General features: G+C 37.4%; 2 protein-coding genes across 3 annotated transcripts in view; one reads left to right on the forward strand and one right to left on the reverse strand.

Moving 5' to 3' along the window:
• cyfip1 (cytoplasmic FMR1 interacting protein 1) overlaps positions 1-16,787 on the reverse strand; it is a 37,819-nt gene that overhangs the window by 5,145 nt on the left and 15,887 nt on the right. For both annotated transcript variants that reach the window (XM_056749765.1, XM_056749764.1), the window contains exons 13-23: positions 16,165-16,290; positions 15,604-15,770; positions 15,194-15,341; positions 10,929-11,082; positions 10,672-10,828; positions 10,461-10,557; positions 10,275-10,351; positions 9,633-9,741; positions 9,443-9,562; positions 8,841-9,040; positions 4,238-4,325 (exon numbers count right to left, since the gene is read on the reverse strand). In XM_056749765.1, coding sequence (XP_056605743.1) covers positions 4,238-4,325; positions 8,841-9,040; positions 9,443-9,562; positions 9,633-9,741; positions 10,275-10,351; positions 10,461-10,557; positions 10,672-10,828; positions 10,929-11,082; positions 15,194-15,341; positions 15,604-15,770; positions 16,165-16,290 — 1,443 coding nt within the window. The remainder of the gene's footprint in view (positions 1-4,237; positions 4,326-8,840; positions 9,041-9,442; positions 9,563-9,632; positions 9,742-10,274; positions 10,352-10,460; positions 10,558-10,671; positions 10,829-10,928; positions 11,083-15,193; positions 15,342-15,603; positions 15,771-16,164; positions 16,291-16,787) is intronic.
• On the forward strand, positions 6-4,227 carry LOC130424260 (fibronectin type III domain-containing protein 9). Its single transcript, XM_056749769.1, has 2 exons — positions 6-873; positions 2,379-4,227. The coding sequence occupies exon 2, from the start codon at positions 2,431-2,433 to the stop codon at positions 3,115-3,117; it is 687 nt and encodes a 228-aa protein (XP_056605747.1). The 5' UTR covers positions 6-873; positions 2,379-2,430; the 3' UTR covers positions 3,118-4,227.

Raw genomic sequence — 16,787 nt, forward strand, 5'->3', positions numbered from 1 at the left:
TGTGTTCAATATTGAAAGAAAAAGTGAGTTAGGTCATGATCATAATTAGTCATCGGACCACAGTAAACACATAGAAATGAGTGCCTGTACATCTTCAACCTTCATTTTTTTAACACTTTTGGGTGCCGAAATTTTGCATAAAACATGGTCAAATGTATTAAACAGAATTAAAAGCACCAGACCTGAATTGAAAGTTTAATCAAATTAGCCCATTATTTAAAATTAAACGCGTAATCTAAATAAGATGTGTAATCTTTGACAATGACTGGCCAATTTAATTCTGTGGAAATCCAGGGGTGTAGATCCAACATGGGGAATTTCACAAGTTCCATCACCTTTAGGGTAATGCTCAAAGGTATAAAAATGTTTTGCAGTTTCTCTATTTAGTAGGCAGCTGTTCGATTCATAGATTCATCATAAATTCATAAGCACAGAGGCTGTAGGTGGTGTGGAAGTGACTCAGGGGAGCCAAGTCACCAGTCCGAGTAACTCAGAACAGACTGTGGGATAAAAACTGCTGCATGCTCCTTCAATCACGGACAGAAAGGATGAGTAACAGGTGGGCGAGCGAGACACTTCGTGTTCTCTCTTAGCTGTAATGTGCTTAAAATTCACTCTACGCTGTTGTGTCGTCTGCCCCCTTCCGACAAAGCTAGCGCTCTCTCTCCCACTCTCTCTCTCTAGCTTTTATGTGCCGTCTGCAAGACAAGCTTTTTCAGTGCAGTGTTGTGGATGTGAGCTCTAGCAGAAGTCCTGAAACATGCCAGTCAGAAGAAGCCGCAGGTTAAAGTCTCTTAACACTTCAAGTAGGTTTTTGTCTTAAAGCAACAGCGAGACATTCTTTCAATGAAGTGACTCTTCTCATCTTTCAAGGTAAGATCTTTCTCTCACTATCACTGACCCACACACCACACCTGTTTCACCCTTGATTTTCTTACAAATACATGCAAGGATAACCTGTATATAGTGGTGAAACATTGGAATTCACGAAGCTTAAATATTGTAAATATAAAACATTTTCAACAGTGTGAATTGGAAAAACATTGAAAAGAGGGATGTGTGTGTGGGCGGAAGAGATGATCTGTAGAGATGCTGTTTTCCTAATACATGAGAGACTATTGTATGTGTTACTGATAAGATGAACAAGATCAGAGCTTAAACTCACATACAGAGCTAAATGAGTATAAGAGTATAATTAAATCGTCTAATAAATGGACGGAAATAACATTAGATAAATAAAACCGCAATGTACCAGTAGTGCGTTTAGAATTCAAATGTTCACCCATATTTGTCCTCTTAAAATTTTCATGTCTGAAAAACAGTTTTTGTGAGCACTTAAATAAAGTTATTAAAGAAATATAGCACATTCATTTGTTACAATTTTTTTCTATTCTAGCTTGTACTCGTCTTAACAATTTGGACATGGACATGATAAACAGCATTTGCTGAAGATCTTAATCAAATGGCATTAATCCAAACTGTGTTTGTTTATACTAAAGCTATCAGACTCTTAAGCAGTATACATGAAATAAACAATTAGGAAAACATTTATCATCTAATGTTATTTCAAACCTCTATGACTTTCTTCTGCAGAACACAAAACATATTTTGAAAAGTGTTTGTAACCAAACAATGGCGGTACACAATGACTTCTAGAGACAATGAAAGTCAATGGTTACCAAATATCTTCTTTAGTGTTCTGCGGAGGAAAGAAAGTCATGCAGGTTTGAAATGACAAGAGGGTGAGTAAAGATTACAGAATTTTTCTGGTTAAACTATCCCTTTAAAGAATGATTGTACTCTGATGTCATTCAATCATGACCTCACAGAATCCCTTTCCTTTTGGCAAGCAGATGTATGGATGTAACGTCAATAGAATGTCTTTCCAACTCATTAAAATAATCTTGCTTTAGATACCTTGATGCCTAGCCTAGAAAAAAAACAGTAATCCGAGCAGGTAAATGAACAAATCTGTTCCATACAGTCATTTGTCCTCAAAAAACTGCTTCTTTTCTCTTCGAGATAAAGCTGCCATGACAGAGGGAGTCAGTCGTACTTTATAATATTTCCATACTTTTCAGTTTTCGTTTGGGTTATAACAAAAGCTCAACCAACTATTGCAAGACAAATTAGACAGAAAAGCAAGACATGCTCTTTTTTTCTAAGAATGACGAAAATCTTTGTTATATTCCAGCCAACAATAAAACAGACTGAACCTTACAGACACAATATAATTGAATTCAAAACCAATTTTACCTTTAAACACCAATTGAAGTCTACTCTTCTTTCATGGACAAAGCAAGTCCGTTATTCATGTATTGCTGTGTGCTACATTCAAGGTTAGAACTAAACCAAATAAATTTTCTCTATTCTTCCAGATCTTTCAATACTGCTGCATGTCATCTCCAAGCAGACTTTACCAATAAGTCTATGCATGAGGGACTGAGTCCTCTTAACAGCCTCAACATGACTATCACCATTCAGAACATCACGGCCACCTCTGCCGTCGTCAACTGGCCCTCTTCTCCAGGCTGTGTAGACACGTTCTACAGCGTCATGTATCATCCCAACTGGAACAGCCTTTTGATGGGTTACACGCGCAAGAGCTTCCTTCGCGAGGACAGGATTCCCGTCAGCCAGACGTCTACCAGCCTGGGCAACCTGAATCCGCAGACCACTTACATCCTCTGTGTCACCTGCCAGTCCGCCAATCCTACGAAAGAGCAATGCCAGGTCTTTAGTACCCTAGACGAGGGCACCGAGCTCGGTCAAGGCGGCAGGGAGTTGGCGATGGGAGTTTGGCTGGCCAGCAGCATCCTCCTCCTGATCATTGCCGTGGCTCTGCTTTGGGGATGTCTCCACACCATATGTCCCGCTAAGAGAGACTCTGAAAGAGGCAACCAGCAGGGTTCAAACCCTTCTCAGCTTGCGTTGGCCCCCGTGGGTGGAATCATGGGAAACGATGGACGCAAAAGTCTGTACGTGGCAAGCTGCAGCGAGGAGGACTCTCAAAACGCGATGGTGATTGAGAATCCTTATCGAATAGAGCAGGGTATCGGACGGCGCTGTGAACTCGGAAAAACTTATTCTGCACAGAGCTTTGGTCCTGAGTCATAACAAATAGGGTCTCTAACGTCATTAATGAACTGACCCCAAAAGTTCAAACTATTATAATCCGCATAATGAGGGCGATTACTGAGACGGAAACCGTTTCGAGAAAATTTGATTTTGACAGTCTAAATAATTGTGGCGTGGATGCTGAGGGCTGTTGAGGTCAAATTAGTATTGAAATGTCAAATGGACAAAAATGTAAAACTTACTAAAGAAAATTAAAGGATGTTTCTCTTAAACTATTATTCATTACTAATCATAACAACAAAATTAAAGGTTTATATTTGCACCTTAAGAATTAAATTGTATATCTTTAAAATTATTCCCCACCATTCTCATGATGTTGAGATCAAATAAAATGGCCACATCTTGGATTTTAACTTAAAGACGACTATGGCTGTCACACCTATAAAGTTAGGCTGATGATAATGGTCTAATAAGTTAATGTGATTATGGTAATTAATAGTCATGCACAAAACACAATATGTGCGATTTCTAGGACATTTTGTATGATTTTCAAATCAACATGTTTTGAACCCTTTTATTAATTCAACACAAAATCAACAAAAAATGGACACACAAAGTGTTTAATAGGCTAACACAAACAATGTGTTCATAATACATTCTTTTTGAGGGTGTAAAAAAACGTCATAAATGTTTATGTGCTTCCTTCATTCTCTAATTAAAAACTGTAAATATTTTAATTCTTTGAAAATTGTCGCTTGCTGTATAAGATTAATACACTTAATACACTTTTTTTAATATAAAATCAAATTAAACTGTAAACACTAGAAACACTCATTATAAAGTAACTGCAAGGACGTTTTCACACATAAGGGTTTGTTTGGGAACCTGGTGCGTTTTCTCTCTTGGTTCGGTTCGTTTAGGCATATGTGAATACGTTAATCACGCTACTATTTACATTAATTACACACCCTCTTGTCATTTCAAACCTGCATGACTTTCTTCAGCAGAGAACAAAAGAAGATCCTGAAATCGCATACACCTTGCCTACCTATGTGTATTGCAAATAAAAAACATCTGCGTTCAGAATGTCTGATCTGTTAAAGGCATGTTGTGATTGCATCTTAATCCAGGACTGTAGTGTAAATTCTCTCATACCCACCTTTGAACCATACAGGTATTGTGGCTGAGCGTTGGGTGGCTTGTCCCTCTGGAACTCTTGTGAAAACTGCAGTATAGTGCGAACAAACCTAAAATATGAAAGAAAGGTGTTAAACAAAAGTCCTAGGTATTGGGGTGTCTACTGTCATTTCCGTTCGATCAAACAGGGCTCAGCATGTCCACTCGGAACTGTAATTAATATAATTAATAGGTAACAATACAAGGAAAAAACTCATCACAGAAGTCAGCTGACAGCTTTCACACAGACAGCAAAGTGCTTCTAGGTTAAACCTGTCAAAAGTAACAAATATCGACTCTGACATGACCGGCTGTTAACAGTTCTTTGTAACGTGCTGGTGTAAGTGCCTTGTAAGTGATGAGGGCGGGTATTGATGGGCTCTCTAGAGTCTCATTCATGCACACCTCTGCACAGCAATAGGCAACGACCTGATTAGCATGCTGTGACATTGGCAATAATGTGAATGTGAGCTTCTAGAAAGGAGAGAAATTTATTGATTGGGTCCTCCTACCTGTTCTGAGCGTAACTGAGGTCTGATGGCATCAAATGTCTTTAATATTCTATTGTAATGCATCTGTCAGTCATCAACAGGTCTTACTGCCCTGAATAGCATGAGGGTGTCAGTCATTCTGCTTTCCCTGCATTCTCAATGAAATGTCAGAAAACTCTTTCTACAGAGTTCTTGCATGCGAAAAAAACGTTGTATTGTAATATTGTGAAGTTGTTCAAAAGCGTGTCTTTAAAGAATCACAATTGTAGGAAATAATGTTTTATGTTGAATTGTAAAGAGAACAATATTCTGCTTAAAAACAGCTCAGCATTTATTTACTCAGCAAGTGACATCAGACATGTTTAAGCTTTAAACATACTGCAAATATTAAACACAGCCGAAAACGTTTTCGGTCCTAGTTCAATCTTGCCTTTTCATTCCTAGTCAGTTCAAAACTTATAATATTCCCACCTCACTTTGCTACTTCACTGCACTCTCTTTCTATTTCTCAAGTTTTGAGCATCTGCTGATGTTAGTGTGATGTTTCCAAAATGTACAAAAGTATATGGTTGAGACTGTATTTTAGCTCAAGAATATAATTGTGTTTCTGCTGTTGTTGGTAAATAAACTCAAATGAACAAAACAAGTGATAAATCCAGTTGCAGAGGATTTTCATCTTTATTGAAACATAGAACATGTGTTCATTGTTATTAATAAAATAAGTATGAAAAAGTGTAAAAGCTGTCTGAAGCAGCAGTCATTTTCTAGTTGAAATGAACTGTATATTAAACACAATGTAATTGTTCAAAATACATATAGAATCATATAGTGTTATATAAATAACACATTTTAAAAAAGTGATTAAAGCAATGATCTATCTTCATGTATCTCATGGTGTTTGGCTTTTTGATAAGTGAAGAAAGGGTTGTTCTGTGCAATTTGTCTTTTAATCTGAAGCATGTCTGGTTAACTGATAGATGATGAACTGATATTGGATCAGGTCCACACTTCTATGACAAAACCCAATCACTAAGAATTTCACTCAAATATCTGTTTGACTCTTTAGTCTATGATAGACTCTTTGAAAATATAAATATAAATATATATTAGTGGTGGGCATAGATAATTTTTTTTAATCTAGAATAATCTAGATTAATTCCAAAATTAATCTAGATTAATCTAGATTAAAATGGCTCATTTGAATTCTGCCGAAGGCATTCAGAATATGTGTGCTACCCAAATAATGACTAAAAGTAAGTCTTTGAGAACGGGTTTCTCAAGCCAGGTGGCGCATTAGACCAGGGGCTCATCTCCTGTTTCCAAAATGCATCTCAAACTGCTTGAGAAAGCTGTTCTACTATGATAATTGGTGATGAAAATTAAATTATGTTCAATAAGATGAACTTGTGTTTACTTCCGCATTAGCTAAGGGATGCTTTCCGTTTATATATATATATACAGCGGGGAAAATAAGTATTTGACACAGTAAGGGTATAAAACACAGTAAAATATAAAATATTTTTATCAGTAAGGGGATTTCTAGGTGGGCTATTGACACAAAATTTCCACCATTTGTAGCCATCAAGCCCAATATTGAATTCATATAAAGAAATCAGAACATTCAAAAGTTCTGTCATAATAAATAAAGTGAAATGACAAGGGAATAAGTATTGAACAAACTTTATTTAATACTTTGTAGAAAAGCCTTTGTTGGTGATTACAGCTTCTAGACGCCTCTTGTATGGAGAGGCCAGTCGTCTGCATTGCTCAGGAGTGATTCTGGCCCATTCTTCCACACAAATGGTCTTTAAATCTCGAAGGTTCCTTGGGCCTCTTTTATGAACTTTGATCTTCAGTTCTCTCCATAGATTTTCTATGGGATTTAGGTCAGGTGATTGACTGGGCCATTCAAGCAGCTTGATTTTCTTTCTTTGAAACCATTTCATTGTGTCCTTGGCCTTGTGTTTGGGATCATTGTCTTGCTGAAATGTCCACCCTCTTTTCATTTTCAGCTTTCTGGTAGATGGCAGCAGATTTTTATCCAGAATGTCCCGGTACATTTCTCCATTCATCCTGCCTTCAATAATATGAAGTCGGCCAGTACCCCTCGCTGAAAAGCAGCCCCAAACCATGATGCTTCTACCCCCAAACTTAGCTGTTGCTATGGTGTTCTTGGGGTGGTGGGCAGTGCCATTTCTTCTCCAAACATGGTGTGTAGAATGACTGCCAAAAAGTTCAATTACGTCTTTCGTCTGACCATATTATAGTCTCCCAATAATCCACAGGCTTCTCCAAATGCTCTTTCGCAAACTTTAACCAAGCCTCAACATGCTTTTTGTTCAGCAATGGAAACTTGAGTGGTGAGCGTGCATTGCTTATAGTTTTCTTTGAAACAACAGTATCTGCTGCTGCAAGGTCTTCCTGAAGTTCTGCCCGAGTGGTTCTTGGCTCTTGGAGAACTCTCCTGATTATTCTTTGGACTCCTTGGACAGGGATCTTACGTGGAAAACCTGATCGTGGCCGGTTTATGGTGAACTGATGCCCTTTCCATTTCCGGATAATGGCCCACACAGTGCTCACAGGAACATTCCGCATTCTGGAAATGTGCCTATAACCATTCCCATCAAAATGCTTTTCAACGATAAGATTACAAAGATCTACAGATAGTTATTTGCTTTAACCCATCATGAAGTCTTTCCTGTGTGCCTCCTAGGTAATGAGAAGCCTTTATAGGCCATCAATTAGGACTAAAGCAGCTGATATCAATTAGTACTGATAGGGGGCAGGGTTTCTCTCTCAATACTGACTGATTTCAGGTGATCTCCTGGATTTCTATGCCATTTTGCACCTTGTTACCTTCATGTGTTCAATACTTATTCCCTGTGTCATTTCACTTTATTTATTATGAACTTGTATACTTAAATGTTCTGATTTCTTTGTATGAATTCAATATTGTGCTTGATGACTACATCTGGCGGAAATTTTGTGTCAATAGCCCACTTAGAAATCCCCTTACTGATAAAAATGCTTATGTGTCAAAATACTTATTTCCCCCGCTGTATATATACATACATATTTATTTTGTTTAACATGTTTATTTTAGTGCTGTCAATCAATTAAAAAAAAAACTAATCACACATGTTTTTAAATATACTTTTACATTCTAATAATTGAACATTTTATCTCCATATTAATGTAGAAACAACACATTTCCTTTTCAGCATAATTTTATGAATAAAAGCAAACATTCTAATACTGTTGGCTTTCCAACTGAGGTCTTTATTAAATATTTCATGTTTTTTCTTACTAATCAAACCTATTATAAAAAGTTTGCCCTTCCTACCTATCTAACAGAAAGGAAATACACAGAAAATAAATAAAGTACTCAAACACTTTACAGTCTTTACTGCTAAATACAACAAATACAGAAGAATCCTCATTGAAGCTACATAATCACATTGATGTCTTCCTTTCTTTTGTTCTTTAAAAAGCATTATTGACTGGAGTCACAGCAGCACGTTTAAGAACGCGCCCTTTAAGAGGTGCCGACATAAGCAGGTCTAAAATGCGCTTTCCATTTTCAGAACTCTTTGCAATCATTTAAGACTTTATTCAACTTGTTGAAGACTGTGCTTGTGAAAATACTACACAAAATGTGATTTCTGGCATAATCTTGTGTGTTTTTGTTCATTTAAGCACGAAAGAGAAGTAAATCCTGGTGCGCTGTCTGACATATTCTGACGCAGCTATAGCCCATATGTACACCAGACGGGACCGTGTTCCACAGACAAAGCTGACACTCTATACTGGACTTGTCAATACAACCATTTCAAATCGCGCCTAAATAGTTTCATGGCTTTTATATGAATATGAGCGCTATTATATAATATGACGCATAACAATCATGACGGATGAAAAAACAGATGTTGCGTTAATGCCGTTAATTATAAAAAATAAACCTTTACAAAACATGCCAATGTATGAAGGCTTATTTTTATCCGTTAATATACATAAAACTTTGACACGACAAATTCAACCACAAAAAAATGACACACTGCACCTTTAATAAATGTGGAAATTTGTGCACTGCAGTACCTGTTTGTGGAGCCGTTATAACAGTAGTTGGGTAAGAAGTCATAGTTGAGTTCCCAGAACACATGCAGAGTGATTCTGCCGTAGGGCGCGGAAACATTGTGGTTTGCCTCCCGGAACATGGCATCAATGCTGTCCAATGTCAAAAACTTACTGAGAAGTTTATGAGTCAATCGGTTTATGTCCAGCAAACCCTCCAACTCCTGATGACCGACAGGGAAAAGAGAAATTATTTGAACGCAGAACTTTTTCCACAAAAAAAAAAAAACACGATCTCACTTTGTAAAACCACAATGACATTTACCAATAATGCATTTGTATTCCAGAACACAAAAACATCCCACAATAGTTTGCATGAAAACAGATATCGAGCTGTGAAGCAATTTTACAGTATTTTGAAATTAAGGTGTCACAGTTAGACGTCTACTCAATGAAATGTCAACATAAATACAAAAGCACACAGGCACAGCCAGACAGGACTGAATTATTCCTGCTGTTCTATATTTCTATTCTTGTATGAGTAATGGCTCATCCTTTATTTCCCAAAATTTAAGTCGTATGTAAGAGCAACTTTCTTAAAAACAAGATTTTGACTAATACCGCACCATTATGGAAGTGAGGTCCTCGCTCTCAAAGCGGTTGATGGCCAGCTCTAGGGATCTGTAAAGCATGCAGGACACTCGCTGGGTGATAAGGCGGTTCAAGTCGATCGAACGTCCCAGGAGCTGCAAAGCAGAGGAAATATGAGAGGACTGGACTCCAGAATGTTTAAGAATGGAAGGAAGCCTATCTTACCTGAACGTGTCTCTGTTTAAGCAGCGTCTCGTAGCGGTTGGAAGTAGGCCAAGAGATGTTTGCTCCCTGATTCTTACATTCAGCTCGAAGTCTCTTATCTAGAAGAAGACTACAGAGAAATGGAAAAAATGGAAAGACAATTACAAATTTTTTATTTAATCAGCATTTCTAGATGTACTGTGGCCATTCCAGTCCAGTGTTTGTTGAATTTCAACAAAATCAAACCTCAGGAGTGACAAAGTCATCCAACAACAATGTGAAAGACTGATAGCATGACAAAAAACTAGGTTATAAATCAGAACTGTTGTATTGCTTTGGAGTGAATATAAACTTGTTGTTTTTGCAGTATTTGAGATCTATAAAAACAGAGCATCTTTTCTCTTATTTTGACCTGTTTCTCCAGTTTTCATCATCTTTAAATAAATTCAAATAAAAACAATATATTTTTTGTTCGAGATTTGGATAAAACTAAAATAACTCTTTTACCAAACCACATACCTATAAATAGTAAATGCACATGTTGGTCAAAGCTGTGAATAGTCCCATAGAAATACATTCAGTTCAAATTCTAAATCTCAACAAACGCTCATACGGATTTACAAGTACACAAACCAAGGACAAAAGAGCAAAACTGTCTCCTACCTTCCGGCAAGAATCTTGTAGTAGGCGAAAATCTGATCTGCAAGTTTGTAGACAAACTGGTCAAAGCAGAGATTAACCTGGAACAGACAGTAAGGTCAGAACGCCATCATGTAAAATACAAACAAACATGCAAAGAGGAAGAGAGTAACAGGTATTCATTTTTTCCTCAAAGGATGAGGATCTTACCTCAGCCTCAATCTCATCATACAGGAACTGCTTTTTAAACTTTGTGAGCGCGTAGTGTGCACTGTCATTGTACAGGTCCAAAGAATACAACACGTATCTGTGCAGACAAGACAGATTTGTTTTAGTCTCAACGACTTTGCTAGTCTCAATAACTAGCAAATATAATGCTTTTAGTGATTCTCTGGCCACGTGCAGTATTGTGTGTCCTTACTCCATCATAGAAGCCTCTTTAGTCTCCAAGATGTGGTCAGTAAGGATCCAGGGCATCGACATCTCAATAGGGAACTGGATGCGGCGGCCCATTGTGAGCTCCAGAAAGAACTCACGGAACCAAAGCTGAGAAAGATCACAGCACTGCTGCAGCGTCTCTGAAACACGGCAAAACATCAATGACGACTGACCTCATCCGATACCTAACTGCAAGAGTCTTCTCTCATCCTTTAAATTCAAACCTGGATGGGGTCTTACCACTGAAGTTGAGCAAGTGAGTGTAGAAGAAGGACTCGCGGTGAAACTTCTCGATGTCAATGATGGTTGGCCCCTCCAGACTGCTGCGCAGAGTTTTCTTAAATCCGCTCTTATCAGCGACCAGAGACTCCAGCATGGTCCTGACCATATACAACTTAGCAGAAGAACAGAGAGAAGAAGCAGATGAAAGGATTTTTGTCTTTTGCTGTCTGAAGTTTTCTATCTTTATTCTTCCCACATAACAGTGTGCTCTCATACAGCTCTCCATGCACAGACCCATATCTCCATTCTGTTCATTATCTCGCCACAGGTGGGTATTTTGCATTCTGTTCTGAGTGCTTAATCACACTGATGGAGGGCACCAGGTGGCACAGCCTTCAAGGAGATGTTCCAGGCATCATAGGAATTGTCTCTAACGCTGCCTTCAAAGAATTGAGCTTCATTCTGAAATTGTGTGTATGTGTGTCAGCGTGGAACCGTTTTCAAATACAGGTGGCTAGTTCACTGAAGTCACAACTCTTCTGTAATTTGTAAGAAATGTCTAGAAATCCCACATTTTGTACTGTACCTTTAACATAAAAAAATCTTATCACGTATGTTAAATTAAATTAATTTACATGTTTTTTTTCTCATTAATGCCTTATAGAAGCAAAAAGATTTATTGATTATTTAGAGCTTTTATAGACAATACTTTCATCATTTACTCAAATTTGATACACTTATTCTATCAATAGCCTTTCTTTTTTATTTTATTGCCAAAGGCTGTTCGTTTGTGGTCTAATAATTTAGTATATGGGTAGTTGAGAAATAAACCGTACCATGTGTCCTATGGTGTTGCTTAAAAAAAATGGAGAAAACAAACTGTTAATGCAACACTATTGAACCATTGCTTACGATTGCCCCATATGGTTGATAAGCGCAATTGTCTATTACTGGTGTTGTAAAGAATGTCGCTGTATAAACTTCTCCGTGAGCAGCGAAGTACACATGAATTTGAGTACTAAATTGATGGAGCCGGCAAATGCAAAAATGTTGTTTGGAAACCATGCCGCCCTCTTCTGCATGCCGGGGATGGGCAGGGCTATATGTACCGACCCAAACACAGATCTTACAAAGCGTGGTTGTATCCGCAATGAGGCTGCTCAGGTAGTAGCGGGAGTAGAATTCATCCGTTTAAGAGTTGTTCTACCACAATATAAATAATTTTAGAGACATTATTTTAAGGTCGAAGTGTATGGGATTTCTTTTGTGCCAATAAGTACGAACGCGAAAAAAAAAAAAAAAAAAAAAACTAAACAACACGAAAGAAGAAATACACTTTGAAAACAAAAAAAATGAACTCAAATTGCAAACTTTTAACATACTTTCAAACAAACTGCATTCATCATCAAATGTTTTCTAAATATCCTTTTCGAAAATCATTGTTTATGAATACGATGCCCGAGATTTCGTTTGCGCTTCATTATTTTTCGTTTACACTGCAAAAAGTTACGTTCGAACTTCTGGCACAAACCTCTCGCGTGGGCGGGAGTTAAAAGTGCTTTACTCTCGTTGGCTAGTCAGATTTTGATCGACAGGTCCGTGACCTGGAAGTGGAAGAAGTCTTAGTGGCGGCGCGCAACTTCAGAAAGCGATCTGGAGGTGGACGGTGAAGTTACTTGTGATTAGTTACCTTTGTTATTAAACTTTTTTTTTGCTACAGTTTGGATTGAAATGTACGGAGCCCGTCTAGTCTTTTTGCATAACCTTACATTTTTTGAAACATCTACTATTCATTTATCATTCTTAACAAGTAGTGCTGTTATTTTCCTCAAATGCGGTCAATTATGTAAATGAATAAAAGGAACCAGTGTTTAAATACATTGTACAGAATACTGTCTAGTAACTCTGTCTTTCTCTCTAAATGATAAATATTACAATCTCTGTTTACCCTTATGTGTTAAAACTGTTGAGCGCAGATTGTTTATTCCTTATCATATGGTATGGACTGATTTGATTTAATTCAATATTACTTTGACTTGAGTCTACCTTATAAAGAGATCCTTTACATTTTAAGTGTCAAACACAGGATAACTATTAGTCTAAAGACAGTCAAAAAAATCATGTGTAGAAATGGACTATTTGGATTTATTGACAACACAAAAACAGCCCAATTAGAGATATCCAGCGATAATTACGACGTGGAGATGCTGACCCACTTGCTGGAGAGAGGAGCTTCATCTATGGCAAAAGCAGTCTCCAAATTTAGGGATATATGACAGAAGTCATTCTTCTGATGTTTTATATGTCCCAAAATAATCTGAAAAGTTTTCTGTATAACAGGAATACAGACCCTCGTGTCATTTAATTTCTGTTGAACAAAAAATATGTATTTTGAGAAATGTGTGGTGTCCATTACATGGAAGGCTACTATTAAAACTAAAACTAATAATAATCATATTAATAATACTATTTATTATTATACAATAAGGGCAATGTATTCTGGTTATCAACATTCTTCAAATTATATGTTGTGTTCTGCCGAAGGAGGTCACAAGTTTGAAACGATCTACATGTTTGTTTTGATTTTATGACCGACATAATTTCACTTCGATTCATGCTGTCCTCCGTTAGGGATATTCTCATGTTAATTTTATTGTCCGGCACAAAAGTATTTTTATGCTTTAATAAGATTTCCTGTGTCTCAGTGGTAAGAACATGGCGATTGGTTCGATCCAGTATATTGCACAACGTCAGAAACAAATGTATAATATAATGCAATGTTCGTCGCTTTCAAAGCATCAAAAATACTTACATTATGTAAATGTTCCGTTTGAATTCTCTTATGTATCGAGACAAAAACATGATCTTTCTGTTTGTTTCCTCACTTGTAACCGACTCCCTTGCGAAGCTTATAGTTTTTTGTAATAAAAGTAATCACTTGCTTTTGGGTATTGATTATTGGCAAACCCATGGATTTTACTACGGTAACCATGTTCTAAACAGTAGTGAAATAAGGGATGTATGCTTCATGCAACATTTTAATAAATCCATGATTCTACGTTTAATAACAAAGGTAACTAATCACAAGTAACTTCACCGTCCACCTCCAGATCGCTTTCTGAAGTTGCGCGCCGCCACTAAGACTTCTTCCACTTCCAGGTCACGGACCTGTCGATCAAAATCTGACTAGCCAATGAGAGTAAAGCACTGTTAACTCCCGCGGTTTGTGCCAGAAGTTCGAACGTAACTTTTTGCAGTGTAAACGAAAAATAATGAAGCGCAAACGAAATCTCGGGCATCGTATTCATAAACAATGATTTTCGAAAGGGATATTTAGAAAACATTTGATGATGAATGCAATTTGTTTGAAAGTATGTTAAAAGTTTGCAATTTGAGTTCATTTTTTTCGTTTTCAAAGTGTATTTCTTCTTTCGTGTTGTTTATTTTTCTTTGGGGTTTTTTATTTCGCGTTCGTACTTATTGGTACAAAAGGAATCCCATAGAAGTGTCGCTTTAATCAAATATTATTAATAATATTTATCTTCATTGTTAAATCCTTGCTACGTCATAGGACACTTGCAAGGTTCATTTGTCAACAACTCAAAAGGCAAAAGTTTCAATCCAACTGTTGTTATGAACCTCAAGCCTCACGACAAAGATCAAATTCTGATCAAAGACCATTCAATCCAAACCAACAAAATGGCGAGAACTGACAACGACACGCAACACACAGTTGGAACTTTCACAATCCACTCTGTCAAACTGAAACGGCTGGTGGGTCAAATCTTTTGTATGAAATTCTCTCAAAACTGCTAGTAGCAAACAACTGATATGTTTTGAGACTTCAATGATAACAGCCTGAATCCCAGAGGTGCTTTTCTCATTTCATGTTTTATATAAAATTTGTGGCAGAGGGGAGGATTACAAGCTCTTCTGAATGTTGCTGGATAATGTTATGTGTGTGTGTGTGACAAAGACACAGCAGATTAGTGAAGCATGCATCCCTGCTGACAAAACAACAGAAACCATCACATTAATTCTAATAGATTGAATGAACATAAAGGGAATTGTTTTGATTTGAATGAAAACAATAAGGGTCTTTAGATTGTTTTTTAGCAGGGATTTTTTTGATTAGTTGTATCTTCTGAGGTTTTGTGTAATGTAAACACTGATTTGAAACCTCAAATCTGCAATGCTTTAAGTAGAGGCGTGTCAAAGTGTTTGTCTGCCTTAAGGATTTGTTCTATGGCTGCAAGAGAAAATATCAAAGGTGGGTCACATACCTGAGTGCTGGAGGGTCCTACAGCGCGCCGGGGAACTTTGATATCGAATCCCCCTTTAGGGTCCTTCTCGCCCCGTAGCGCCGGGTCATTGTGTGGCTCCCTGCCCGTCTCCCAATCACAGATGGTCTTACGGATGGCCTGTAGCACACTGCAACAACATCATTGTCAGACTACACAGACTCACATAGGTTCACATAAAAAAAGTTCATTATTAGTCATTTTTCACGTTTTCTGAGTTGGCAGATGCACAAGATACCCGATTTTAGCATTTAAGCATGGAAAAAGTAAGTTTTTCAGGAAATCAGCCCTTTGAAGGAACAGTTAACCAAAAGTTTAACATTCCTAATTTATTCTTTGAATCATTTTTTGGGAATACGGTTCCTTTTAAATCGCTCAGTGCTGGGTTGTACCTCTGGACGACATTCTTCTTCTTCTTGATGGCCTGGCGAAGTGGCTCTCTCAGCGTCACCTGAGCGAAGTCCTGCAGGGCTGCGTATATGGTGTGACGGATGGCGTGGTTGAAGACGCTCTCCATTCGGCCCATCAGTACCTGAAGGCCCTTAATCATGGCAAGGACCTGAACACAACCAGACTCAAGCTTCTTACTGTCATTTTATAGATACAACAAGGTTCTTTAACACTTTTTGGTTGTATTTATTAACAACTAGCTATAAACCATACTGCTCAAACTATTTATTCATCTTAGTTCATGATAATTCCAGGATTTACTAATACATTTTTTTTAACTAAATAAATTTGACATATATAATAAATAATAAAATTTCAGACCTGATATAAATAAATTCATAGCCCTGAAATATCCCTCTAATGAAGTTGTGCATTTTTGTCATGCTGAGAATTCAGGCTTTGATCTCTTTTGCTTTCAAAGCACATACGAAAGTACGTACAAACTTCTGGCGGCATTAAAGCAGCTGTATGCTGCACAGCTTTGAAAGTGCAGGTGTACTGACCTCCACCAAGGCGAATTTTTCCTCGCTTGTGTAGTTGTATCTGGTGGCACGTTCGTACTCTTCGGCATTGTCTGGGCATTCTTTGTTCGAGTATTTGTCTGTGGGGTGCACCAGTTTCCAGGAATACTGTAAAAGAAAAATATTTTGCTCATCTGTATACTTGTATATTAACATTCAAGTCAACAAACAGCCACACATTTCAAAAACCATGGTCTGTCATTTTCGATACTTTATTAGTTAAAAAGACAAAAATCCATTTGACTAATTGACAAGAGCTCCCCTCTGTCTGTGTCCATGGCAACAGTACTTGACATGACCGACAGGGTGAAGCTTCACTTAGTTTGAAAGCAAAAATCTAATAAACAAATTAATTTAGTGAAGTGAATTTGAAATTAAATGAATCTGTGATGAATAAAGTCAGTCTCTCTTTGGTGAAGGGGTGGGCTGGAAAATCAGTGTTTAGTTAGAAGTCTTCATCGAGTGTGACTCACTGGCTTTTCTGCCTGATGATTTGTGCAGAGTTAATAGGTCTCCTTAGCAACAGAACAGGAAGGTTTCTAGGAAAACTCACGTTTGCGTTTAAAATATAATTGAGAATCTCAGAAACTGGGCTTGGTGTCTAT

This window comes from Triplophysa dalaica, chromosome 6, assembly GCF_015846415.1.
Source record: "Triplophysa dalaica isolate WHDGS20190420 chromosome 6, ASM1584641v1, whole genome shotgun sequence".
NCBI lineage: Eukaryota > Metazoa > Chordata > Actinopteri > Cypriniformes > Nemacheilidae > Triplophysa > Triplophysa dalaica.

What these genes read in the sequence shown, in the direction of transcription:
- LOC130424260 (XM_056749769.1), top strand. Translation starts at nt 2,431, where the DNA reads ATGCATGAGGGACTGAGTCCTCTTAACAGCCTCAACATGACTATCACC.